The sequence below is a fragment of the Panthera pardus genome, unplaced genomic scaffold (assembly GCF_024362965.1).
Source record: "Panthera pardus isolate Hobbes unplaced genomic scaffold, ASM2436296v1 HiC_scaffold_2, whole genome shotgun sequence".
NCBI lineage: Eukaryota > Metazoa > Chordata > Mammalia > Carnivora > Felidae > Panthera > Panthera pardus.
Window position 1 is genome coordinate 63,388,909 of NW_026526765.1, and position 25,549 is coordinate 63,414,457.

Genomic DNA, 25,549 nt, shown 5'->3' on the forward strand with positions numbered 1-25,549 from the left:
TTAAAGCTAAATTCACTTAAAAATTTTTAGAGTCTAGTATTATATTTCCTCCTCCCCCCTGCCATTAATATCCTTTCTTTTATGACTAGATTAGTTTTTGTGACCCCTACCTGGCAAAGAAAAATAAAGGTAACTTTCTCCCCCAAATAATTATATTCTGACATTTTACTGGTCCACAGACTCTATGGTTTTTGCTGTTACATTCATGGAAATTTTGTTTATTAGATATACTGGCTGAGGTTAATATGGTCTCAAACTGAAAGGTAGGAAGATAAAGAACAAAGAGATGTCAAAGAGGGGGAACTTACTGGTTCCTTAAGCAGGATCGCAGAGTGGGGTTATGACTACCATAGTCTCAGATCTAGTGTTCATCTCAGAGGGTCCTAGAACTTGATTTTGTCAGATTTGATCAAGTGTCAGTTTTTAATCACCAGCCAACTAGGACCAGATGCCAATTTATACATTTTTAATACGGAATAAAACTAGGTTGACCGGATGCTGGAGTTGGCTGACAGGGTCATTTTCTCCCCGGTAGCAAAGTCCAGATTATAGCAGATTACTTTAAAATCCTGGAATTAAAACAAGGTGGGGACGGAGGGACGTTGAGGCAGTTTTCAGTCACCTTGATTAGATGTGGGCATTGCCTGTTCTCTTCAGTCAGATTTATGAAGCATCTTCTATGGTGGATTGCTTCTATAGATAAATTACTCTTATTCATGTGTTGAGTTTTTAGTAACTTTGCTGTCAGTTTAGCTCATGTTTTGGAAATCTAGTGTAAAGCATTAATTGTACTTAATGAAGATAAATTCACAAATACTACCCATTTCACAGAATTGAGATGACGATGAAATGCATGTAAACCACTTAGCATAATACATGGCACACAGTCAAATTAAAATAATTAGAATGCTTAGGAATAGATGCTAAAAATTTGTAAGGAAAAAACAAGGGATTAAGAGGAGTCTAAGAATTGTCTATAGTTGACCATGCTTTCTTTGTCTGATTATTAACAGAGGGGCGCCTGGGTGGCTCAGTCGGTTAAGCATCCGACTTCGGCTCAGGTCGTGATCTCGCGGTCTGTGGGATCGAGCCCTGTGTCAGGCTCTGTGCTGACCGTTCGGAGCCTGGAGGCTGCTTTGGATTCTGTGTCTCCCTCTCTCTCTGCCCTCCCCCCACTTCTCATGCTCTCTCACTTTCTGAAAAATGAATCAACATTAAACAAAATTAAAATAGATAACATGAAACTTACTGTATTCATTTTGAATTACAGTCCCTTCCTGTCTTATGTCCTTGCAGTCTTTTCTGAAAACTGAAGATAACAGCCTAGTTCATTGTGCTGCTATATATTCATTACTAAGTTTAAGACTTTAAGGAACTATAGGAGCTTTCCTTCCCTGCCCACCATAAATCATCTGTTCATGTTTTAAAACCTTTATAAAAGTGGTTATGTAGCTATTCGACTTCGTGTAACCTGCAGTGTTTCAGAGGTTTTTTCTTCCAAGCCACTGTTGAGCGGAAAGACATTTCTCTTTTGTTCGGATAAAAATGTGTAAGAATTGTTTACTCTTTCTCCCGTGAACCTCTGAATTTCGACTATGATTTTTATCGTACAATTTGTTTTGAAATTTTCAAGCAATCTCCAAGTTTTTTTTTGGAAAAAAGTAGGGTTTAAATCCTCAATAACTAAAAAGAAAAAAAGATTCAGAATGTTCAGAGTGGTCTGTCAGCTTCAGCAGTTTATATTGAGTTTATATTGGAGTAGTGTTGGGATTTGCATGTACAGAGATAAAAAGGGCTTACTCATCTGGTAGATCAAATTACTTTTTTCCCCCTTGGCCATGCTCGATCATCAGTTTTCATACTATGCAGTGACCTTCATATACCACTCATGACTTTTAAAAGACACTGCAAGTATAATTCAACAGATAATAATTGATAACGATGCTGAGAATATTGTAGTGCACATTCTGGGGAATTATTCAATTTATTGCCGTTATCAGTTGTAGAGATTTTTTTTTTAAGGGACATTCACAGGGGAAATCCTTGGGTTTTAAGTGTATAAAACCCCCAAACTTCGTAGCTACTTTCTGGATGCTGTATTCATTTGCTAGAGCCGCCTTAACAAGTACCATAGACTGGTGGTTTAAACAGACATTTTTTTCCTCGGAAAAAATAAACTCCAGCTTCGAGTCTTGGAGGCTAGAAGTTCAAGATCATAGTGCCAGGAGGGTTGATTTCTTCTGAGGCCTCTCTCCTTGGCTAGATGGCTCTCTTCTCTCTGTGTTCACATGATTTTGCCTCTGTGCATGAATGGTGTCCTAATTTCTTCTTATAAGGACATCAGTCATTTTGGATTCGGGCCTACCTCAATGACCTCATTTAACCTTAAGTACCTCTAGAAAGATCCTGTTGTCAAATATAGTCCCATTCTGAGGTCCTGGAGGTTAGGACTTTAGCATATGAATTTTGAGAAGGGGACACAATTCATCCCAGAACAGATACCTTTTCCAAATAAGTTTTATGTAATAGGAATATAGTTAGAACATCCATTTCATGGTTATGAAAAGCAATCCTGAAACTGACTCAGTTTCTCAGCCAAGTCAGAAAGGAGCTTGGGCCAGACTATCCTCGGGTTCCTCAGATTCCTTGGTGTAGCTTTGAGACAGACATCAGATTAAAAGATTAATTTTCCCTTTACCCATCTTGAGAATTTATTTTGCCTGAGAAGACTAACATACAACTACCACCACCTCTGTATAAAAGTATTCGTGCTTGGTACTTTTTTTTTTTTTTTAATGCGTATTTATTTATTTTTGAGAGAGTAAGAGAGTTCAGGCAAGGCTGAGAGCGCAGAGCCTGATGACAGGGCTTGAACTCCTGAACTGTGAGGTCATGACTTGAGCTGAAGTCAGCTGCTTAACCGACTGAGCCACCCAGGCGCCCCTGAGCTTGGCACTTTTTTTTCCCCAACCTCCCATTCCGCTGCTTCAGCCCATAGGATTAACTGCTTCAAAAATAGAACTTCTGGCAGGGAAAGTTATAGAATAACAGGGAAATATATTAGGTTTTAACAGATTCATGTATGTATTTCCTTTTCTTTGTGGATGTCTTTTACTTGGAAGCATCCATTAAAATATTTGTTTGTCCCAGATAGGAGATTCGTAAGAGATCTTTTAAAGGTTAGCATAGAACAACAACTCTTAATTATAGTTCTTTGGAATGAGAGGAGGAAGATTGTTTGCTTAAGGGTTGCAGGGCGGCGGGGTGGGGTGGGGGGTGGCGACATACACAGAAATCTATGAAAAGAGAGAAGGTATAATTTACCCAGGAGAAAAGTAGATTATAGTCACTTACTGAAAATGTATATAATATGGTTCTAGTTGCTAGAATAAGGAGCATGTTGAAAGATGCCTTCCTGAAAAAGATAATATGAAAACATTGTAAACTCTAAAGTGCTCTGCGGTTGTTAGCCTTAGAATAGTAATGAAAAGCCGAGAGTAATTATTGAAGACCAACCTCAGAATATAGACACATGAGTTTACTTTTGTGGAGGGAGAAAATCACTATTTACTGAACATCTGACTATGTGGTCATGATATATACATAGGCTATCTTTTGTTATTCTCTAATCAGCTCTCCGTTTTTATAAAAAACTGAGGGTTGGGGATATAGAGAAACTAGGGTCACATTCTCCGCCCTTCTCTAAAATAGCTCTTCACACATAATATGTTTGTCTCATCTTATCAGTATCTTTGAACATCATACCAACAAGTTAGCGTAAACACAAGCCAACGTGACATAGGAGATTCTCACTGTGAAACGTAGATTTAAAATTTGTGACAATGCGTCCATTACATTAGGGGTAGATTTATAAAATGATTTAAAATGATTCTTTGCGTCTTTGTTGAATTGTTGGCCCCAGTCTTTATGATGATTGCCTGCTTTTTGGTTCTACCATCTCCATTCTTTTAGCTTCCAGCCTTTGATTTATATCTTTTTAAATGACTGCTAATTTGACTAATTCCCCTACATACTTTTTTTTTTAGTCCTATTGAAAAAATCTGTTGTTCGATAACATCTTTTATTCTGAGCCCTCTCCCCTTGTTTTTCCAAATAGAATTGCTATCTGTTTTCTCAGCTTGGGGGCAGTGAGAGTTGTAGACCAAAGGCCTGAGGTAGGCCAGAGTTGCCGGAGTGTGATCAGTCTTTCATTGCCTCCTAAAACGTAGTAATCTCTTATCCCTCATGGCCTAAAGCCTCTTCTTTACAAAGTTGCTTTTCTTTAATATATCATTTGTTTGTTTTTAATGTCAGTACCAAGAAGAAAACCAAAAACGATCTGTGAGCGAGTACAGTAATGTAGTTGATTAATGTAAATAATACAGAAAAGGATAAAACAAGAAGTGAAATCCTTCTTTCTTTCTCCCTGCCAGTTTTTCTCCCTGAAGGTTCTTGTGGTTTTTAGAAAAAAGATTTATGCAAATTCCCACATGCCTATTTGTATTTTCTTTATTTTTAAATTTACACGTTATGAACCATACAGTACACACATAGGAAACTCATGGAAACTCTCTGAGAGAGCTTTAGATACCAGCACATGAATATTTGCCACTCTTAAAATGGCTACATGCTAGGTATTTACTTCTTAAGATTGTTTCACTGTTACGGATACTTGCTTCTTTTTGACAAGAAACGAGAAACGTTTGACAAATGAGAAACAATGAGAAAAAGATACTTTATAAGAAACAAATAATATTTTCATTTTTATAATGATGTATAGAAAAAAGATCTGAAAAGTCTATCCCTACCTTCTTTGCAAATCTAGCATCCCAGAGTACTGGAATGTTACTAGAGGGAATTTAATGATGAATGTAGGGCATTTGTAAGCAATCCTGTGGAGACATTTTGGAGAGAAAGTATTTATCAATAGATCTAATAACAGCATGCATCTAGAAATCATAAAAATTGGTAGCTATGGGGCACCTGGGTTGTTCAGTCAGTTAAGCATCCGACTTTGGCTCTTCAGGATCTCGCGGTTCATGAGTTTGAGCCCCGGGTCGGGCTCTGTGCTGACAGCTCAGAGCCTGGAGCCTGCTTGGGATTCTGTGTATCCCTCTCTCTCTGCCCCATCCCCACTCATGCTCTGTCTCTCTCTGTCTTAAAAATAAATAAAACATTAAAAAATAATTTATAGCTACAATGTTTCCAGTCCATTTAGAGCATTCTTGAATCATGTTAATACTGAACATGGAATTATTGAGGACTTTATAAGTGAAAACTAAGAAATTATAATAAAAGTAGATAAACATATAAATAGTAGTCATTTTAAATCATATGGGGACTAGAAGATTTGTGTGTAATAATAGCATGCATTTTACAAATATCTTTAACAGTGTACCCTTTGAAAATTAAAGGAAGAATCTGGGCAGAGTTTATTTCAGCCAACTTAGCTAGAATTTTCCAAAGTGTAGATTTCTTTATACATATTTAAGTGATTTTTTTTTTTTTTTACCCACCACTTCCTTGGATGTTTGAGAAACATGAAATAATATGTAACATTTGATGATCATGAGATTTCAAATCTGACATTTTCCTCAATAAAGTGGTGCAGACCTGTGTTTCAAGTATTCCGTCATCATAATCTTAAGCCAAGTATAATTTGAAATAGTTGGGAAAAAGATGCTTATTACATCTTTCCTATGTAGGATGAAGTGGCACCATTTACTACTCTGTTAATATCTGGGTTCTGGTTACATAGGTGTATTCATGTTATGGAAAATTGATTGGACTCTGTACTTAATGATCTGTGTACTTTATTTTGTCATGTCAAAATCTGCATTAAAAATAATGTATAATTAACAGCACAATAATAAGTGGAAATAAACATTCTTCTCTTCTGTGTTCTAGAATATCATTGTTTTTATCTTTTGGTACTAATTTATATTAATTTCCCTACCTCATTTGACAGTTTTTGTGGTTGTAAGCGTTGTGTGCCTATCACTTATTTTTCTCAGTGTGGGAAAGCATTTCTGAATAGTTTTCAGAATTTAACCATGAATTCTTGTGTATTAACCAGCTTAATTTTGTGGTATAAGATCAAAGTTTGGAAGTATACATTTAAAGATTTTTGAGATTTTATTTTTGCCTTTAATCTATAGCATTTACTGTTCCTGAAACTGTATTTATTTTTGATAAGTGGAAGCTATGAGAGCTTTATGTTAATTTTATAGCTTTTAAAAGTCTACTCTTTTCAAACATTTGTTTTCTTAGAAATCTGAGTAGCATCAGTCAACTTTTTAAGTTTGACGGAACCAAGATTTTCAAATCATTCGTTTTCCCAAACTCCCTTGTCATTGAAGTAGTTATAGGAATAGAATGTTCTTAAACAAGCACCTGTTTTTATATCTTTGTCTTTGCAACCTATGTCAAGTTAACTGAGAAAATACCTCCCCTCACCCCAAATTTAAGACCTACCAAAGTGAAAACCTAGTTGAGGGAGGGAGATTTTATGTGGTTTTAATCCATTTGTTCAAGTATTTTGGTGAAATCCAATGTTACCTACTAGTGGGAGAACATGTATTTTGTATGAGACAGTCTCACTTTGGAAAATACCCACACAGTGCTTCTAAGTTACAACTCACTTATAACTGAATTAAACATCTTAAGCATTTATTTAGTGGGCTAAGAACTAAAACCCCGACCAGTTTGTATAATGACTTCTTCAAGGTACGACTCCACCTTCTAACTCAAAAATCTACCCCGACTTCCTGTTTGAACACTCCTCTGCAGCCAGGTCCTCACTCGTTCCATGTCCTTCTGTTCTAGGCACCTTTTCCTGACCATGACAGCACTCCTATTTGCTGCATTGCTAGGCCTGCAGTGCCCTTCCTCTGTTTGTTCCTTAAGGTCTCACATGCCATCCCATCTCCTGCTCCAATGCCACACCCCCTCTCCCTGACTCTTTCATCCGAGCCAGTTGCTTTCCTCCTCTGTTTCTGTTGCACCTAACACATAACTACCACTGCAGTAGGCATGCTGTATTATCATTATTTGCTTATGCGGCTGTCTGGCATTTAAGTTTGCTAGTTCTGTGTAGTCAGGGCCATGTGCTTTGTCTGTAGTGCCCAGCCAGATCAGGCATTCAAGCAATGTTTGTTGAATTGGTTTCAGGTGTTCGGACAAGCCGGGCTTTTAAGTGCCAGTTGGTTTCAGGGGAGCCATTTTCTCAAAAGCTTCTTGATCTAAAGTTTGTACTGCCCTTTTCCCGATATTCAAGGAAATACGTATCAGTATATTGTATACTTCTCTTAGCCGTAACTACTTGGCAATAAAATGCCAGACCTTTTGCTTTTCAGCGTTTGGGACATGGTGGGAAATTTGACAAGGGACAAGAAACTTCCTTTGGCTAAAAGGAAGTTTATAAATTGCCTAAAGATTTCATTTGTTATGATTTTCTTTATGAGGGATTAATCAAGCCATCGTGTAAAATTGCTATTTATCCTGTAGTGGTGAGAAAGTCTTGAATTAAATATTGACATATTTGCTGAATTGCTAGTTAGCAGGGAATTCTGGGACAACATAAGATCAGTATGGTAGGAGTCGGTTTAGATCGTGTTACATGTTACCTAGTTTGGATCCTGGGTGACAGTTATAGCCAAAAACTTCTCTTACCACAAGTAAAATTCAATACAGCTTTACAGTGTTCTCGAAGAACTTAAAAACAAGTCAGAAGGGTGTATTAAATTGACCTCTCACCATCCAAATTCCTTGTTTTTGAGACATTTACTAGGAAATGCAGAGCATAGCCAACTTTTTTCAGTTTCAAAAGCTGGTAGTTGAAATCACAGTTGATTATTTTGACAATGTTTGAAAGGTTGTTTTTGTTTTTTGTTTTTTTTCTCATTTGACATGCAGCAAGGACATATGGGCGAAGGAGAGGTAACATTATTGTTTCTAACTTTTGAATGTACCAGTTGTATTTGGAGAGGACCCAAGTTCACTCACTTTCTAACCCTTGTGGGGAAGGGGGGCGGGGGAACGCACCATAGCTTTGATCGGTACATTATGTGTCATAGTCAACATTATAGACTTTCTAATTTGAAGGAGTCAGCATGGTAGGATTTGGATTTGAATCAATAATGTCCCCGAATTATAAACCCAACTTCTTTGTATCAGAAGATTTATTTTGCTTTTTTCCTTGCTGAAAGGAATTTCTTAGGAGAAGAAACTTAAGGATCTTTAAAAAGGAAAATATGGGGTGACTAGTCTCAAAGTACCTGATCATATTGGAAGCTCTGTTATACTTGAATACCTTATGTCTACTTTTCTCTACTAATTTCAGCATAATACTGAATGAGATTAGCTACACAAATGACAAATCCTATACATTTCCAACACTGGAGAAAAAAACTCGAGAAATTTTAGAGAATTTAAAAGAACCATTTCCTAGAGGTACCTGAATAAACCTTATTTTTGACGCCTGTGATAGCTTTGCCTTTTTACAAGCAAGGTGGATAGTCAGATAGCTCAACTCTAAAGTGGAAGTGACTTTTAAAGACCATATAGGAAATAACCTCCAAAGTAATTTTTTATCTTCATTACATAGCCCTTGAGCTATAGTTTTATGGGATAAATTCATAGCGAGTACACTGTTATTATTTGCGTTCAGTCAGGAAGGTCGAGAGGAAGGCAAGTGTGGCAACAAAGGGACATCGGAATGTTTCAGTGGAGGAAGAGCACTGACAGCTACATTTCTGTAGGATCTGTGAACAAACTCCTCAGGTAGTACCTGCAAGGAAATTGGCAGCCCGGAAAGTCCCAAAACAGCGCTCGAGAGATTCTACAGTTATTTGTAGCTCTGTGTTTTCGCTTATGATTTGCAACGTTCATATTTTGCGGTCAAGTACACAGGGGAATAATGTGAACCGCTTGGGCATCTCTGGTCTCTTCCGCTTATATTTTCTGTATCACAGGATTTTCAAACCGCACACGTAATGCCTAGTTTTTAGAATTAGCTGGCACCGGTGGCAGCTGGTCCTTACTCAAACTGAAAGAAAATAGATCGTTAGCATGCCTAAGAATCTTAAATTCTGTAAGACTAGACAGGTTGGAGAGCAGCATTAAATGGGTTTCGATTAGAACCCACTCAGGTAAACTAAGGTGAGTGCTCACTTTAAGAATGGACTTGTGCATTTTAAGGACAGTCTTAGAGGAGGTTGTGCAGGCTATGTCATTCTGTGTTTTTGAAAAATTCAAGTGATCTAGCATCTGCTAGTCAAACTTAATACTTGGTATACATGTCTAGGTTGCCCGTGACCATGGGGCCCTGCCAAGGCAGTGCTGTCTACTGCCAGCTGCTTCCAAAAGAGAGTGCTCCCTCCTACTATACTTCTAGTTCACCTCCCTGAAGTTTCTGGATCCCAGGGGGCTAGTTGAGCAGTCTTCTGTTTAACCATGTGCTTTTCTCTCTGACTCCATTGAGACTTGAAAGCGATGGGAATTCAAGAGCCTATCTAAGCGATTTGTTATCTAGTGAGAAAAATAAAAGCAGCAGTTTTATTGAATCTGCCCTTTTCCTGGTTTCTTGGGTGAGGTCATCGGTGGCAAGGAACATTTGCTGTTAGCGTTTTCTTTTTTTCCTGCTTTCTATTCCAGGTCAGTCTTCACTGTTTCCAATGGAAGATGGATTCTTGGATGATGGCCGTGGGGATCAACCTCTTCATAGTGGCCTGGGTTCACCTCACTGCTTCACTCACCAGAATGGAGAGAGAGTGGAACGATACTCTCGCAAGGTGTTCGTGGGCGGATTACCTCCTGACATCGATGAAGGTATATTTACAAAGAACTGTTAACCGCACGGTGCCTACTGTGGCACATAGTAGGTAACTCATAGATAGTGGTGGCTGTTATTATAATAACAATCTTATCTGACTCCAGGTATTCAGTTTCGATTTGCATGATTCTTTTGTTCTATCTCTCTATCCTGGCAAGTGAGAGTAGTTTACGGAGGAAGGGGAACAGGACTTTGGCAACCAGCTGAAGCAAGTGATTGTGCTAGATGAAAAAGAGTAAACATGGGAAAACCGGCTCAAGGAGTCTGTTGTGGGCAAACAGTGCTTACTGCGTTTTCGTCCGTGTGGGCTGCCTTGGCCAAATTCCACTATGTGTTTTCCTATTTGTTTCCTACCTTTCATGAGTGCCCCATAAATGTGGTTAATTGAACATTTAAAAATCTTAGATTAAGTGTGAACTTTTGGAAAATAAAGCCTGAAGGAGTACCACAAGAAAGGGAATCTTCAGGGTTTTATCATTCAAGGAGTATTTTTTCACTTGTCAAATATTTACAGGCTTTTAAAATGCCATGCACTGTTCTTAGGCTTGTTTATAGTATAACCAAGATAGAAAGTCCTTGTTTGCATAGAGTTTCAGTTCTAGTGGAGAAAGGCAGATAAAATAGTGTGCAACCATGTAAGAAAGTATCAGAGAGTAAGTGTTGAAAAGAAAATAGTGTGATACTGTGCTATTTTGTGATACGGTGATATCTTCTTAGATTAGGTGGTTAAGGAAATCCTCTTTAGGGAAGTGATATTTGAGCTGAGACCTGAATTAGGAGCCAGCCATGCAGAGATTTAGAGGACTAATTGTTCAGTAATATTTTATTCCTCTGTGGGTCTAAATGACCTAGTAAAGACCCAAGGTGCAGACCATAGAGCAACCATATATCCTTGGTGGTGGTGGTGACGTTGTTGCTTGTCCTAATCTCTTTTGTCTTGGTTTCCCGAATTGGAAATGGAAATCAACCAATTAATGTTACGGAGAATAGTTTTCTCTAAAAATCTGTAAAGTCATAATAATAAGGTTTAATGGCTTCCCATTAGGCTGAGATTAAATGTATTGAGTCACTTCATTTTCCTGAAGATGATCAATCTTTTGGAAGGTTGAGACAAAAAGGTTTCAAAAAGCCAAAGACTGAAATAAACACGGTTCTCTTTTGTTTCGTTTGTTTTGTTTAATCTATGAAGCTGTGTTGGGATTTCAGGTGAGACTGAATCAGTCTCCATCCTGTCCTCAGAGGGCACAGCTTTCCAAAGTGTTCATCTTGGGCTCACCACGTGGTCACAAAATTGGCCTAAGTAAGCTCCGAAGTGCAGCCTTCTCTTTTCTCTGCCTGGAATCCTCATTTTCCCTAGTACCATAGGTTCTAGGTGGTTTTTTGTTTTGTTTTGTGTTTTAACCTTTTAAAGTCTTTATAGCCCAGATGGTGTTTAATGAGTGAATTACATGCTTACATACAAAAAGAGAGAGACGACTGAATTTGACCTGACCTTGCCTGGGATAAACTCCTTCCTGGCCTAGATAGTCTGTATTTTTTTGGAAAATTACTGAGCCATCTTAAATGTGCAGTTTCTAAAACTCTTAGAAGCACAGGTAGATATAACTAACCTGGCAAAGGAGATGGTTTAAACTGAGCCAAATTAATAGGAATGATGGTAGTCGTCTTGCATTATCCTTAAGACCAAGCATATTGATAAGTTATTTCTATAACATGAAATATGCGGTCCTGGAGAATATTGTGCTATGTGGAATGGTACCTCAACAATTACAGGGTTTCTGGTGACATAGGGTTAGAAGCAGCTAATTTCGAACCTGTTGAACTTTGTACCCAAAGTTCATTAGGAAGCACCAGCAAAAAGGAAAGTAATGTCCGCAGATAGCTTGGACAATGTAGGCAAGTAGGTCAGCACGGTTGGAGGTTACCTCAAGGAATACTGAAAATGCACAAAACCACTAGAGCAGAAACGCTGGCTTGCAAGCTTGGAGGCAGTGCAGATGTAACTGGACCTCAGCACCCGAGAAGGTGCAAACACTCCCGAGAAAAGAGCCCTGCAAGGTTGAGAGTATACCTCTCCAGCGAGAGAGCCCTGGTCGCTGTGCTCATTTGTAATTTTCTTACAAGAGAGAGGGAGGGCTCCTGCCAGCATATCAGACAAGCTAGGGGCTTTTTCTTTTCCTGGGGAAGGTTATAGTTCTCCTCCCACTATGCTAGCTCACCGTGCCCAGGAAAAATCACTTGTGAGCCAGTAAAACTTCTAGGTGGTACTGATTTCCTTCCTCTATTTACCAGTCTCTCTTACGTGAGCTAAATGGTACTGTAGAAACAGGCATCAAGAGGAGCGCAGACTGTACTGTTTCACAATCTGGAGGAGAGAAAAACAGTTCTACCAGCTTGGAATTTGAGCACATCTCCCATCTCTTCTTTTTCTCTGACCTGCTCTCCTTCTGGGTCTTATCTATACACGCTTACCTACCGTTTCCAGAACTTCTTTGGAAATTTATTTTCCTATAGTCTACTCATGAGTCTGGTCATGAGGAAATGGTACGGGCTGAGAGTCATCCTACAGAATGAATGGCCTCTATCCTTTTAAGACTGTCAAAGCTATAAAAGATAGCAAAGAATGAGAAGCTGTTCCAAGACTGGAGAATACTGATACCCTAGGGACAGGACATCTAAATATATCACGTGTCCTGGATAGGATTCTGGATCAGAAAGGGAAAAGGAGATACTACTGGGATAGGTCGAAATTTGGGTGGAGTCTGTGAATTGGGTAGTAATAGTGTATGAATATTGATTTCCTGATTGGGAGGGTTACCTGGTGGTAGATGGGGAGATGGCCTTGTTTTGAGCAGGTGCCAGTGGTTGTATTTTGGGGTTATAGAGCGCGATGTCAGAAAAAAAATGATAGGTAAGTAGGTAGGTAGGTAGATAGGTTGATTTCATGCATACATACAGGTAGAAAGAAGGGCAAGAAATGTGTAAAATACTAACAATTGGGGAATCTAGATGAAGGAGGTGTAGGAGTTCTTTGTACTGTTCTTGTAAAGAGTAGATTTGAAACTTTTCTCTAAACCACTTCCCCAAAGTGATTATAAAAATATTTAAATTTACTGTTTTGTTTTGCTTTGTTGTTCTTTAGATGAGATCACAGCTAGTTTTCGTCGCTTTGGCCCTTTGATTGTGGATTGGCCTCATAAAGCAGAGAGCAAATCCTATTTTCCTCCTAAAGGTAATTCTCCAAATTTAATATACATGTACAGTGTATCCTTACATTGTTTAATGTTTAGCCTTTTAATAAATGTTCATCTTTGCTATAAAAGTTTCCGTTGTTAAACTTATATTTTCCCAAATACATCTTTAAAATTTCTACCTAATGTATACTTTCTATTCAAATTAAATTTTACTCCAAAATACGTTTCAAGATATCAAACTGAACTTTAATGTTGATACTATCAGACTTCAGGTAGGAATATTTAAGTTTATTAATTTTTTTTTTTTACTCTTTTTCTCTTCCTTAGTTTCAGTTTATCCTTCCTTTCTGTTGAAGAATTATGTAAAAAAAAGAAGGGAAACAAATAAGCCTCTTTTCCCCTTTTTATCAGGCTATGCATTCCTGCTTTTTCAAGATGAAAGCTCTGTTCAGGCTCTGATTGATGCATGTATCGAAGAAGATGGAAAGCTCTACCTGTGTGTGTCCAGTCCCACTATCAAAGATAAGCCAGTGAGTGTTGTCTAACATGAAAATAGCTTCTTGTTTTTGCCTCCATCTCTGCTTGGTTTGAAAACCCACAGACATCTTGATGTGTTTGTTAATGGATAAGTTTGTAAGTAGAATGTCGTTGCTGTCAACCTCCTAACATTGACATTCTGTATTATTCGTGCGCATTCTTTTGACATTGAATTTTTTGGTTAATTAAAATATTGGTAAATCTTTACCATTGAAAGACTTCAGTCGATAATAACGTTTGATAAAGTAGCTGAATTTCCTCTGAGTAATAGAACTCAAAAATCACAAATACGTATTTGTCTATCTCCTTCTTCTCTTTGATCAAAATTTTACCCAATAAATGTCCTTAACTTTTTGCACAAGGTATTCTCCCAAAGTAAAATGAATTATGTATATAGAGAAAGGTATATGGCTTTTTTTTTTTCCGTTTTAATTTTTTTTTTAACGTTTATTTATTTTTGAGAGACAGAGAGAGTCAGAGCACAAGCAGGGGAGGGGCAGAGAGAGAGGAGACACAGAATCTGAAGCAGGCTCCAGGCTCTGAGCTGTCAGCACAGAGCCCGACACGGGGCTCGAATTCAACAAACTGTGAGATCATGACCTGAGCCGAAGTCGGATGCTTAACCGACTGAGCCACCCAGGCGCCCCTGGTTTTTTCTTTTTGAAAAAAAAAATTTTTTTTATCAAAAAATTTGGTCTTTAAGAATAGTAGCAACTGTCCTGTTTTGACAAATCTGGCAAATCAACAACTGATTATCACTCAGGTTGATCTGGTAATGGGGTGCAGTTCAGAATGGAGGTGCCTATGGGTTCATACTGCTCAAGCAGTAATTAGTGGAGCTTCCCTCGGGGTTGTCTAGGTCAGGAACACTCTTCCCAGAGTTCCCATGGCCTAGACTCTTTATACTTGACTTGTTTATGTTCCCCCATAGTCTTCACAGTATTTGAATTTGGACCTCTGGCCTAGGACTTTGTTGATGGGCATATTGGGAATACCCCACTATGAACCTACCCATAGCCTTTGGTATGGGCATTTGTAACAATAAATAAATGCAAACAATTAGGATGAGATACATGATTCTTGGTTGGCTGAAGCAGTGGAACCATCGCTATGTGCAAATATTATTCTTGGTTGGCTGAAGCAGTGGACCCATCGCTATGTGCAAATATTAATGTTTTTACTTTGAAATGCTTTTTGAAATAATGCAACAGGTTTGTTAGTATTAGGAGTAGTTTGCATTTGTAGGATTGGGCACACAATCATAGTTTACTTATTAGCACTGTATTTTTTTTTTAATTTTTTTTCTTTTTAATGTTATTTATTTTTGACAGAGAGAGAGAGAGAGAGAGAGAGAGCATGAGCAGGGGAGGGGCAGAGAGAGAGAGGGAGACACAGAATCCGAAGCAGGCTCCAGGCTCTGAGCTGTCAGCACAGAGCCCGCTGCGGGGTTCAAACTCACAGATCGTGAGATCATGACTTGAGCCGAAGTCAGACACTCAACCGATTGAGCCACCCAGGCGCCCCTTTAGCACTGTAGTCTGATTAACCTCAAGTACCATGCTAACTTACATTATGTAGATTTGGGGGGATCGGGTGGGATGGAAGCCCAAATAGTGTGAAAAACAGCTAATTACTGATAATTGAAGTGTTAGTGATTTAGTTTATAATAGGTAATGAAACTGAACTTTCCATCTTGGTTCACTTGGTTCGCTTAACATTGGTTCACTTAAAAAAATCACTTGGTTTACTCTTAAAAATGTAATGAAGGGTTGGGCTATGCTATTTGTAAGTCTTCTAATTTTACAGCCTTATTTTTTTTTTTTCAACGTTTTTTATTTATTTTTGGGACAGAGAGAGACAGAGCATGAACGGGGGAGGGGCAGAGAGAGGGAGACACAGAATCGGAAACAGGCTCCAGGCTCCAAGCCATCAGCCCAGAGCCTGACGCGGGGCTCGAACTCACAGACCGCGAGATCGTGACCTGGCTGAAGTCGGACGCTTAACCGACTGTGCCACCCAGGCGCCCCTAATTTTACAGCCTTATTGATCTATAATGATGTGGATTATTGTTGCTCTTCAGATACTCTGCAGTAATTTTAAACTTATTTCTCCATAAATTGTCAGCATTAAGAATGAGACATTTTGGTTTGTCTGGTCCCTAGGTGCAGATTCGGCCTTGGAATCTCAGTGACAGTGACTTTGTGATGGATGGTTCACAGCCTCTTGACCCACGAAAAACTATATTTGTTGGTGGTGTTCCTCGACCATTACGAGCTGGTATGATTAAACAAACAAAAATACCCCCTTTATTCTTTAGCATAAGAAATAACCTTATAAAGTTTTTGGTTTTTTTTAATGTGTATTTATTTTTGAGAGAGTGAGAGTGAGCATGCATGCGAGGGTGGGGCAGAGAGAAAGGGAGACAGAATCCCAAGCAGGCTCCACGTGGTCAGCACAGAGCCTGATGCAGGGCTCTAACTCGTGAATGGTAAGATCATGACCTGAGCTGAAATCAGAAGTCGGTTGCTCAACTCACTGAGCCACCCAGGCGCTCCCCTTATAAAGATATCTTAGGAAAAATTCTCCGTAAGCATTTGAGTTAATGTCCAAGAGAATTCTAGAATCAAAGTATCTGGCTTTGAATTCATGTGCCCTGCTCCCAGTTAATAGTTGAGTGACGTTGGACAAGTTATTTTCTCTAATTTTCAATGTCCTCATCAGTCCAAAGGAGTTATAAGTGTATCTGCTTCATAAAGAGTTTTGATAGTTTTGAGGATTGAGTGTGATGAGCAGGGCCAAGGGCTCCGTGTGGTGTTAGTGAGCATCACTCTTGTCATCATCTGGAAGAGCCCTTCAAGAGTAGACTAGATGTCAAGATGTTCAGGGTTTATTTCCCAAGCCCCCAGTTGCCCACCGGCTTTTACTGAGCTCTGAAACATGGGAGGGTTTTCAGCAGTGCATCATGTCTTTAAAAGTAGGACCTACAGGAGAAATTTCGTCCCTGACTTCAAGTAATTTGAGGTTTAATAGTATAAATGAGATAAGATAAAAACGAACGAGAATGCAGTTTCAAAATTTAAATGCCTCATGGAGAACACCATACGTTCGTTATTTCAAGTTTTTATATAAAAAACTGGTGGAAAACTAGACTGTAGGGAAAGGTAACAAGGCTTTCATGGAGATATTCTAAAACGACCTCCATACTGTCAATTTGCTAGCGTTCACCTGATTATTTATATTAAGCAATACACTATTACTTGTAAAGCCATGGTGGCCACATGGTAGAGAGCGGACAGACCAAGATGACCGACCCAGCACTATCACTTAACCATCTGTGACCTTGGACAGATTGAACGTCCACTCGGTGGCTCAATTTCCCCAGGAAATCACTACCTACTTCATAGGGTTGTTGTGAAGATTAAAAGAGACCGTACGTAAAAAAAAAAAAAAAAAACCCAGCAGAGCCCCTGCCCTTATTTAAAAGATTAAAGATTGATTTCATAATTATCATAAGGACGTGAGCTCAGAATACATATGAACTGCTTTTGATGAAACCTTTGGTGAGCGAGATGGCTTTTCCTGATTTCAAATGCCGTCTTTGTTCCTTTCTTATTTAGTGGAGCTTGCCATGATAATGGATCGTCTGTATGGAGGTGTGTGCTATGCGGGGATTGATACCGACCCTGAGCTGAAATACCCTAAAGGAGCTGGGCGAGTCGCATTCTCTAATCAACAGAGTTACATAGCTGCTATCAGTGCCCGCTTTGTTCAGCTGCAGCATGGAGAGATAGATAAACGGGTAAGTCCTAGATTACATTCTGGAAAGTTCTGGAAATGGCCCTCTCGGTGTGTCATTACCAAGATTGGAATGGGGGAATTTTAATATGGCAATAAAATTGGCAGCTGACAGTTATGCCTGTAGGACCAGTTAGGTGTATATTCTTTAATGCATCTAAGGGTTCCTGTGATTTTTTTCTGTCTCTTAGTTTCTTGAGTAGCCTAATCAGAGCCCTGCATCAATTTACTGTGGTTGATTTAATCTCCTAAGCTATCACCTCCATCCATTCACTTATTCAGTTAGTCATTCAGTAAATATCATTATATCAAGTACAATATACTTGATATAAATATCAAGTATACTTATATTGATAAGTATATCAATATAATATATATATTGATATATATATACTTATATATACTTATATATTATAATATATTATAATATAATATAATATAATATAATAATAATATATTGTATATTGATGTATTATATCACATCAATATATTATATATTGATGCCCTTGAGATCCCCTGACCTTTTTTTTTTAATCCCGAGACATCATGACTATCTCGTAAGCCCTATTTTCCAGTGTGCTATGTAACAAATGACTGAATAAATTCACTGGTAGGACTGCGTTAGAAATATTTCATTGAAACAGATTAAGTGAAAGAAATCATAATCTTTTTAGTGTATTCTACCACCTGAAATCAGGCAGTAATTAGCATTATCTTCGGTACTTTAAATTCCTCTTTGTTGGTTTGTCTTCTGAGTTAAAAAGCTGGAGAAAACCTCGGAGAGAGCGCTCTCCTCTGTTTTCTAAGCTACTGTATTTGAAGCTCTGTGTTCCGTTATCCGTCTTATTTCTTTGCATTCACAGATTTATTTCTTAGTTTGGTGTTTCATGCATTCACCAGATGTTTTAGCACCTAGGACAAGTAGTTGATGTTCTTCTCGGGAACATCTCCTGAGGAGTTGATGTTCTGATAGATATAACTGTATCTTACACTGACACTGCTCAAAGTGTGGCCTGTGAGCTGACTGCCAGAAGCAAATGGTTACTAGCTTGTGGTGAGATAGGAGTTTACACCATTACACCAGAATGTGAATCAGCTACATTAGGAAGCGTGGTGTTGATTAGTTCAGCTGACTTGGGGTTCTTTGGGGGTTTTTTTCTCCCCCTAGAAAGACCCTCCTGATGAAAGAAGCAGTGTGTTGATTTATATTCTGGTGTTAGCTCCTTATTTCATGGGAGACTGGCACTTTCATTAGGACTGACTTAGATATCAACACTCTGAGGCATTGTGCTCCAAAAAGTCCTTACTGATTGATCGTATCGTGCTGTTCTCAATTCATTATGTAGAAACTATCAAGGCGATGGTGGTTGACACTTACTGCTTATGTTTCATTTCATGTATACGCTGCTACAGTGTCGGTATGAAATACAAGGTGATAGTGGCTGTCATACTGTGACCGTATGAAAAGAAAGGTCTAGATTCGAACATAAACACGGAGGGAGAGGGCAAGACACGTTGCAGTATAAGTTAACAAGCCCGCATGCTTTTAGTTCACTGAAAAAATAGCTACGTCTGACCAAGCAGTGTCTCCTGTCTCGCCGCTTCATCCCAGCAAAGGTGTCAGAGGTGTAAGGTTAGTCATGGAAATGCACGCTTCATTTGTATTCCTCTGCAATCAAGCCCTTTGACCAGCGTTCTTGCAGCTCCATAGATGTCACGGAGTGGCCTCGGGGCCAGAAGGCTAATGCTCTGGTTTGTCTGCTCTTCCCGTCTTCCTGTCACTCGTCTTCTTTTGTTCATGGCTAACCTTTGTCAGGATTCCTTGTCACAACCGGATGGCACCGGTGGTAGTGATGGCCTGGTATAAGGGAATTTTAACCCTGAGTCTCTCTACGACTAAAAATAACCAACTCTTTTCTCACTGGTGAATTAACAGCCAGGTTATTTTTAATGCTTGAGAGACTCAAATGACAGGTTGGCCTATTGAACACTGGAACAGACCCAGTTTTAGAAATTCACCTCTGACTTTTAGACTGAACCATTCTTACTGACAGAGAATAAGGCGAGGTTTTAGACTGTGAGTACTACGGCCGCGTCTTGTTTGCTCAGAGTTCCGAGTCTGGGTGATTATAACCCACGATGTGCACACTGTAAATAGAAACCGTGACCCAGCCTTTATTACAACTTAGACGCTTATGACACAGAAGTCAGGCATCTTCCCTCTGATGCGAATACTGAAGTGCTATTTTGTGGAACTGGGAAGCCCTTCGTTGGTTTTGTTCAAATTACAATTCCACATATGACAAAAATCCAGATCCACTAATTAAAGCGATGGTTTGTGTCTATAAAAATGCTCCTGTGGGTTTAATCTCGTGATGTTCTAAACAGTTGGCTTCCCTTCTTTATTTCTGGCCGAATTGTTTTTCCTTTGAAAAGTGTTTCTTTAATAAGACAGAAATGTAAAATGAGGAGTACAAAAGCCTCACCAGGTCCTTAAGGATGGACTGGACTGCCTTAATTTCAGGAAAAGAGCTACTGACCCTTGTTTCAGGGCACCCCGGCACAGATTGATTCAGACAGAGGTTGGAAGTGCACGCACCACAGTAAGAGGTGCCTGGACCGTTCACTGAAAAGTGTAAACGCCTTCCTTTTCTTTTCGATTGCAGGTGGAAGTTAAGCCATATGTCTTGGATGATCAGCTGTGTGATGAATGTCAGGGGGCCCGTTGTGGTGGAAAATTTGCTCCATTTTTCTGTGCTAACGTTACCTGTCTGCAGTATTACTGTGAATATTGCTGGGCTGCTATTCATTCTCGTGCTGGCAGGGAGTTCCACAAGCCCCTGGTGAAGGAAGGCGGTGACCGTCCGCGACATATTTCATTCCGCTGGAACTAAAGGGTAACTACAGTGCTCATTTTCAGGCCTCAGAATAAGTGCACTCTTCTGTTAATTCTGACCCCTTCCTCGCCCTCTTCACGCTGGCATGTCCTTTTGTAGCAGCCCGTAACTTAACAATAGTGTAACAAAAAGAATGACCTATAATATAGGCGTTTTGTAGATTCTCGTGTCACTGAAAACAGTACGTACGAACTCCTTTTTCGTATTGCCATCGTGTTGCACGGAAGTTTTATTCTCTTGTTTTGCTGGAGACCAAGAGGATCCAAAACTTCCTGTAACATTTTCTTAGAGGAGAAAGAGAAATATTAAAAGAGAAATGAAACAATAGAGTATTTTGGGTTTTTAATTAAATTATTGTTAATAATATAACATATAAGAATACTTTTATTAAAATTAACCATGCAACAGTAACACTATCAGTCTGTCCTGACACAGTTTTTCCCCCAGAGAAGTGCTTTTGCCTTTTCCTTTCTTTCTTTTTTGCCTCTCTTTTTTGCCATCCCCCCCCCCCCACCGTTTTATTCATTTACAGCAGTGGAGGAAGTTAACAATTATTAACAGGAAAGAGCATGTTAAAGCAAACACAAATGCATGAGCAAGATCGAAGCAGCATTAGAACAAACTGTAAGGGTTTCGAGGCCGAGTAGAATTTCATGACGCCTCCGAGTTACTACCACAGCAGAAAAAAAAAAAAAAAAAGTAAAGTAGGCAGAGCTAGGTTTATTTTCTTTTCAACCATTTAAAAACCTTTAGAATGTAAAAATTGGGTAAATGTACTACTGAGGGGAGTGCACTTATTTATTTTTAAACTTCCTCGTCTGGTCACGGCCCCAGGAACCTACCAAAGCTAGAATTAATGACAACTGGTGGGAAAACTAGCATTTCCTCCCCCCGAAGAACAAATGTATAAATTTTATTTTTGATGTTATATATAAACTCTATATCCTAATTTAGTAAACACTCATCAGGTGTCAGCCTTTGCTCTCCATTTTGACGTTAAAAAACAAAACAGAACAGAACGGATCTAGAGATACCTCAAGGACATCAGTTTTGATTTTGTGTTAACAGTACAGTTGTAGCCCAAACTGGGAAACAAAACCAATATACAAATTGGCTGCCGATTGGCTTACTTTTAGATTTAAAGTTGCTTTGGGTATCCTGTAATTTAGTTGTAACATAGACAACGGAAAAAAAAAAAAGTTAAAAAAAAAAAGTTAAGTAGTTGCAGAGTGTTTTGCACTGTTGAACTAAGTAACTGTGTAAATCTGTGCAAAGGTACGTATGTTTATCTTACTCTTCCTATAAAATAAAAATAACATTACCGTTTCAGAACTTAGCATGGGACATAGTCAGTGTTTGAAGTGCCAACTTCATCAAGTAATGCATGCTTTATTATACATAAAATTCTAGCTTCGAAAGGCGTTATTATGTGTTGAACAGTACGCTTCAGGGGTAAATTTAAAATAGTCTCTTGAAGCCCTGGTCATGGAAGTAACTTTTATTTTAATTGACATTCTCTTATCAAATGCCCTACCCACCACCAAAAGGATTATTACCGGTGTGCAAAACATTAACAAAAATCCTGCTAGTTGTGCTACCTAACAGTACCGTCTTGGATCCTTCAAAACCAAAGACTTGCCCCAGCACTACGGTGGAACCACCTGGCTGATGACCCCTGCTGATTATCGTTAGGAAAAGCAGTCCTTTATTTTTAGCACAGGCTTTAACGAACTGCATACCTGTTAAGTTCCAAAGGTCAAAATGGAGGCATATGCTGTCTAATGGTCAGACATAGAAAGGGAGCTGCTTTTAAAGAATTCCCTGCAAATACGGAAAGCAGTCATGCGAATGGAGGGTGCTCTTGTGTAGCTGGTCAGGGACTTTTTTTTCTTTTCTCCTGAACTACATGATTCTAACCGAAACGTTCATTTGCCTCTTTTTATTCTTTTCGATGCTTGTAGGTGGCTTGGGGTGTGCTATTGTACTGTTCCTACTCAGTAAACAGGTGTGATGAGTTAACAAGAAATAACACTGTTTGAGAACTAGCTTTGAATAATAATTTTTCCCTTTGTACATGACCTGCTGAATTTCGGTACAGTGTTTTTGTAGCTAACTTATTTTGTCATGCACATAATGTATATTTGTTATGCACTACTTTTGTATATCTTGTTTTTCCAACAGTGAACATTTTTAGGCACACTTTTCACTGACGGGATATCTCTTTATGCAATACCTCAATTTTTCATATTGCAAAGAGTAGCTTTTTGTACTTTTATTACTGAGAGATCTTCATATACTTCATTTTTTAATATAAATAATTTTAATAAATTTTATTTTCTTATATTCTGCTTTTTATACATTTCAGTGCTCTGCATACATTTTAAATTATGAATGTTGTGCACTGGCAATGCTATTTTAGAGTCTGCAGAGAAGAGAAAGCATGTTGCTTAAACATCCTTCCCCAGCACCAGCTATTGGTGCACCTATAATTTAAGAAATAGTCTATGTAAAGTCACAAATTAATGAAAAAAATTCGCATGAAAATGACAGATAACACGGTAGTTCCTAAAAAGACAAAAAATTAAACGCATAAGCATAGGGTAGAAATTTAAAATAACAAAATTGTCTACAGCTTCTTACTAAGTTTTTAAAATTATTCACAACGCAGACATTCTTGGTGAATGTTTAGCCATTTTTAATATTAATAAATTGATGTTAAGTGTTTGATTCAGAGATGTCTGCTCTTTTAATTATATATAAAGAAAAAAAAAAATAGCCTGCCGTGGGACAGGTGTGTAATGTTAGTATGCATGACTAATGTAAGAAATTGTTATTCTACTAATATTTACTTGTGATTGTGTGACAAGCGTGTTTACAGATTATTTGGTTACACTTCAATTTACAGGGCATAAACAATTATTATCTATTACTCTGAACGTTATTGATTACATGTCCTTCAGATTACACGGGATTGTAGTTGGGAGTTACCATGTAACTCAAAACGTAATTAACATGGAATTAGTTTACAGATTTTAGGGTATCACTTCAATTTACCAAGCATGTAGTTCTAGCACACTAGCATGGCACCAGCCATGTACTTACAATGTAGTTACAGAGTAATTACATGGTTATTTTTGCAATGTAAAATAAAGTGTTTCTGATTATTTTCTATGTAAAGGAACCCTCTCTCCCTTCCCCTTCTGGTCCCCACGCTTTGGTATAATATATATACTTCTCCATACACAGACCTCTGCAGAATGCAAAATAAAACTTGCAGTGAACGAATTTAGCATTTTATGAGAGTGCTGTTGGAAAGACTTGATAATTCACCCCTTTTGTTTTGAAGAGTTGAATCTTCTGTTAAAAGGTGATTTAAAACTTGAATGTGATGAATTGTGGCAAGTTAACTTCAAGTTATGTGCAATACTTATTTCAAACTTTTGAAAGATCTTTGCAGTGTAATTCTTTGTTTTTAATTGCAGACATTTAAAAATGTCATTTTCTACTGTTAAGAGTAATCCTCTTTCTTGCTGGTGTTTCTAAAGAAAAGAATCAGAAATCAATCTTTCTACTAATGTAAATTTGAGATTATTTTTAAAAATGGAATAAAAGAGGTTTTGGTCATTTGCTTTATTTTATTATCTTATTTTAAAGCTACTGTGATTGATAGCATTGTAAGAATTGGGACAATATTGTATTCAACTGTTTTATTTTTTATATTTTTAAAATTTAAAGTATAATTAGTTTTTATAATTTTCATCAGATTTTTGTTATATTTTTTGGAAGTGAAACTTTTAGCAAGTGGGTGTCTAGTTTTTACTAATCCCTAATGTTTTTTTTTTTTTTTCCAGTGTATTGCTCATATTATCAGAAGGAAAAGTTATTTAAGTATGTCAGTTAATTGTACTACTTGGCTGAATTTCCATATAGTTTTTACTGTGTATGGGGAGGTTGTAGTATTTATTATAGCATTTTAAATAAGGGTAATTCATTTTTTATTAAAGTCATTTTCACGTTAAGTTCCTATTTTTGTATGTTCTACTCTTAAGTTATATAACACAGTTCCTTTTTTAAAAGAGTTCATTTGTTGAAGTGCTAGTGGAAAATTAATGTTATTAAATAGTTTGCAAATGACTATTTATACCAGTATGCATATAATTTTTAAATATTTGTAATGTGAGATGTTGAATGAATAAAACTTTTAACTCAGCTTTCTTTTTAATATACTTATTTATTTGCAACATGAGTAGGTTATGCTTCCATGATCAGGAATGAAACCTTTAAAAAAATATTAGGTGTATATCTCGGGCCAAGGCAGAACATACTGATACGAAAAGATGTCCAGCCATATAGGGACCAGTCGCAAGTATGCGTTGCTTGTGTAAGTTTGTAAATATCTGTGGGTTGTTGTCTTTGATCTGTGCTATTAGTTCACACGTTGCCCTGCAGAGTCCTTTTTTTTCCCCCTTTCCTTTTCTTTTCTTTCTTTCTTTTTTTTTTTTTTTTTTAAATAGCCTCCCGTGTGTATGGGAGGCCTCGGCCAGGATTCGAGCATTCGGTCACCTGCTGAAGGCCAATGTCCAGTAAAAGTAAGGAAAGGTCAATATGTGGGGGGTTTGATTTGTGGTCTTTGCTAATGAAGAGCCTTGATTTTTGGCCACCGTACAAGAGGATCTTGGTTAATAAGTCTGGACTTTCAAACCCCTAGTTTTTCCCTGGATCCTAACGTCACAGGATATGGCCTCTGGGATAATAATCTCTGTAGCATGTGAATTGAAAGTACGATCTCTGACTCGATTCGTTAATCACGTGGACTACCGAGCACCACAATGTATTCGTGTTTACATTTTACACCACATCTTCAAACTTTTAACTTCAGGACTTATTATGGCATGAAGCGTAACACGGAGAATGTTCTGTCTTGTCAAATTTAATTTCTGTTCTTTCTCACCTCGAGGATAGTAGTCTTAAGACGAGAAGAAGCCGTTCTCGTCCTGAGACAAATGGACTGTAGAGGTCTTTTGCTTCTAACTTGTCTTTCCAACCTGTAGCTCTTCCAGCTGTAGGGGAGCCTGAGGGGCCTTAGCCTGAAGGGCTAAGCAGCGCTTAGATATTCCCCCGGGAATACTGGGTCACTCAAGCTTTGGCTGACAATAGCGGGAAAACTTATGTTCCCAGTTCAGTAAAGGGCCCCTGAGGAAGCCCCAGGGGACATTGGAGATGTGGGTGGTGTTTGGTTGCCACTTCGACAACATCCCTGGGCGTTCTGGGTTGGTTTAAGCACTTAAAGTAGG

The 25,549-nt window shown here is 38.2% G+C and overlaps 1 protein-coding gene across 4 annotated transcripts in view; it reads left to right on the forward strand.

The window, feature by feature from the left end:
* The window catches only part of CPEB4 (cytoplasmic polyadenylation element binding protein 4), a 67,348-nt gene extending 42,883 nt beyond the window's left edge, over positions 1 to 24,465 (forward strand). For 2 of the 4 annotated variants that reach the window (XM_019450346.2, XM_019450349.2), the window contains 7 exons: positions 7,915 to 7,938; positions 9,655 to 9,828; positions 12,975 to 13,064; positions 13,438 to 13,556; positions 15,726 to 15,840; positions 17,181 to 17,362; positions 20,025 to 24,465. In XM_019450346.2, coding sequence (XP_019305891.1) covers positions 7,915 to 7,938; positions 9,655 to 9,828; positions 12,975 to 13,064; positions 13,438 to 13,556; positions 15,726 to 15,840; positions 17,181 to 17,362; positions 20,025 to 20,252 — 932 coding nt within the window. In that variant the 3' untranslated portion in view covers positions 20,253 to 24,465. The remainder of the gene's footprint in view (positions 1 to 7,914; positions 7,939 to 9,654; positions 9,829 to 12,974; positions 13,065 to 13,437; positions 13,557 to 15,725; positions 15,841 to 17,180; positions 17,363 to 20,024) is intronic. The other 2 variants (XM_019450347.2, XM_019450350.2) reach the window with 1 other exon arrangement.
* The last annotated feature ends 1,084 nt before the right edge of the window (positions 24,466 to 25,549 follow it).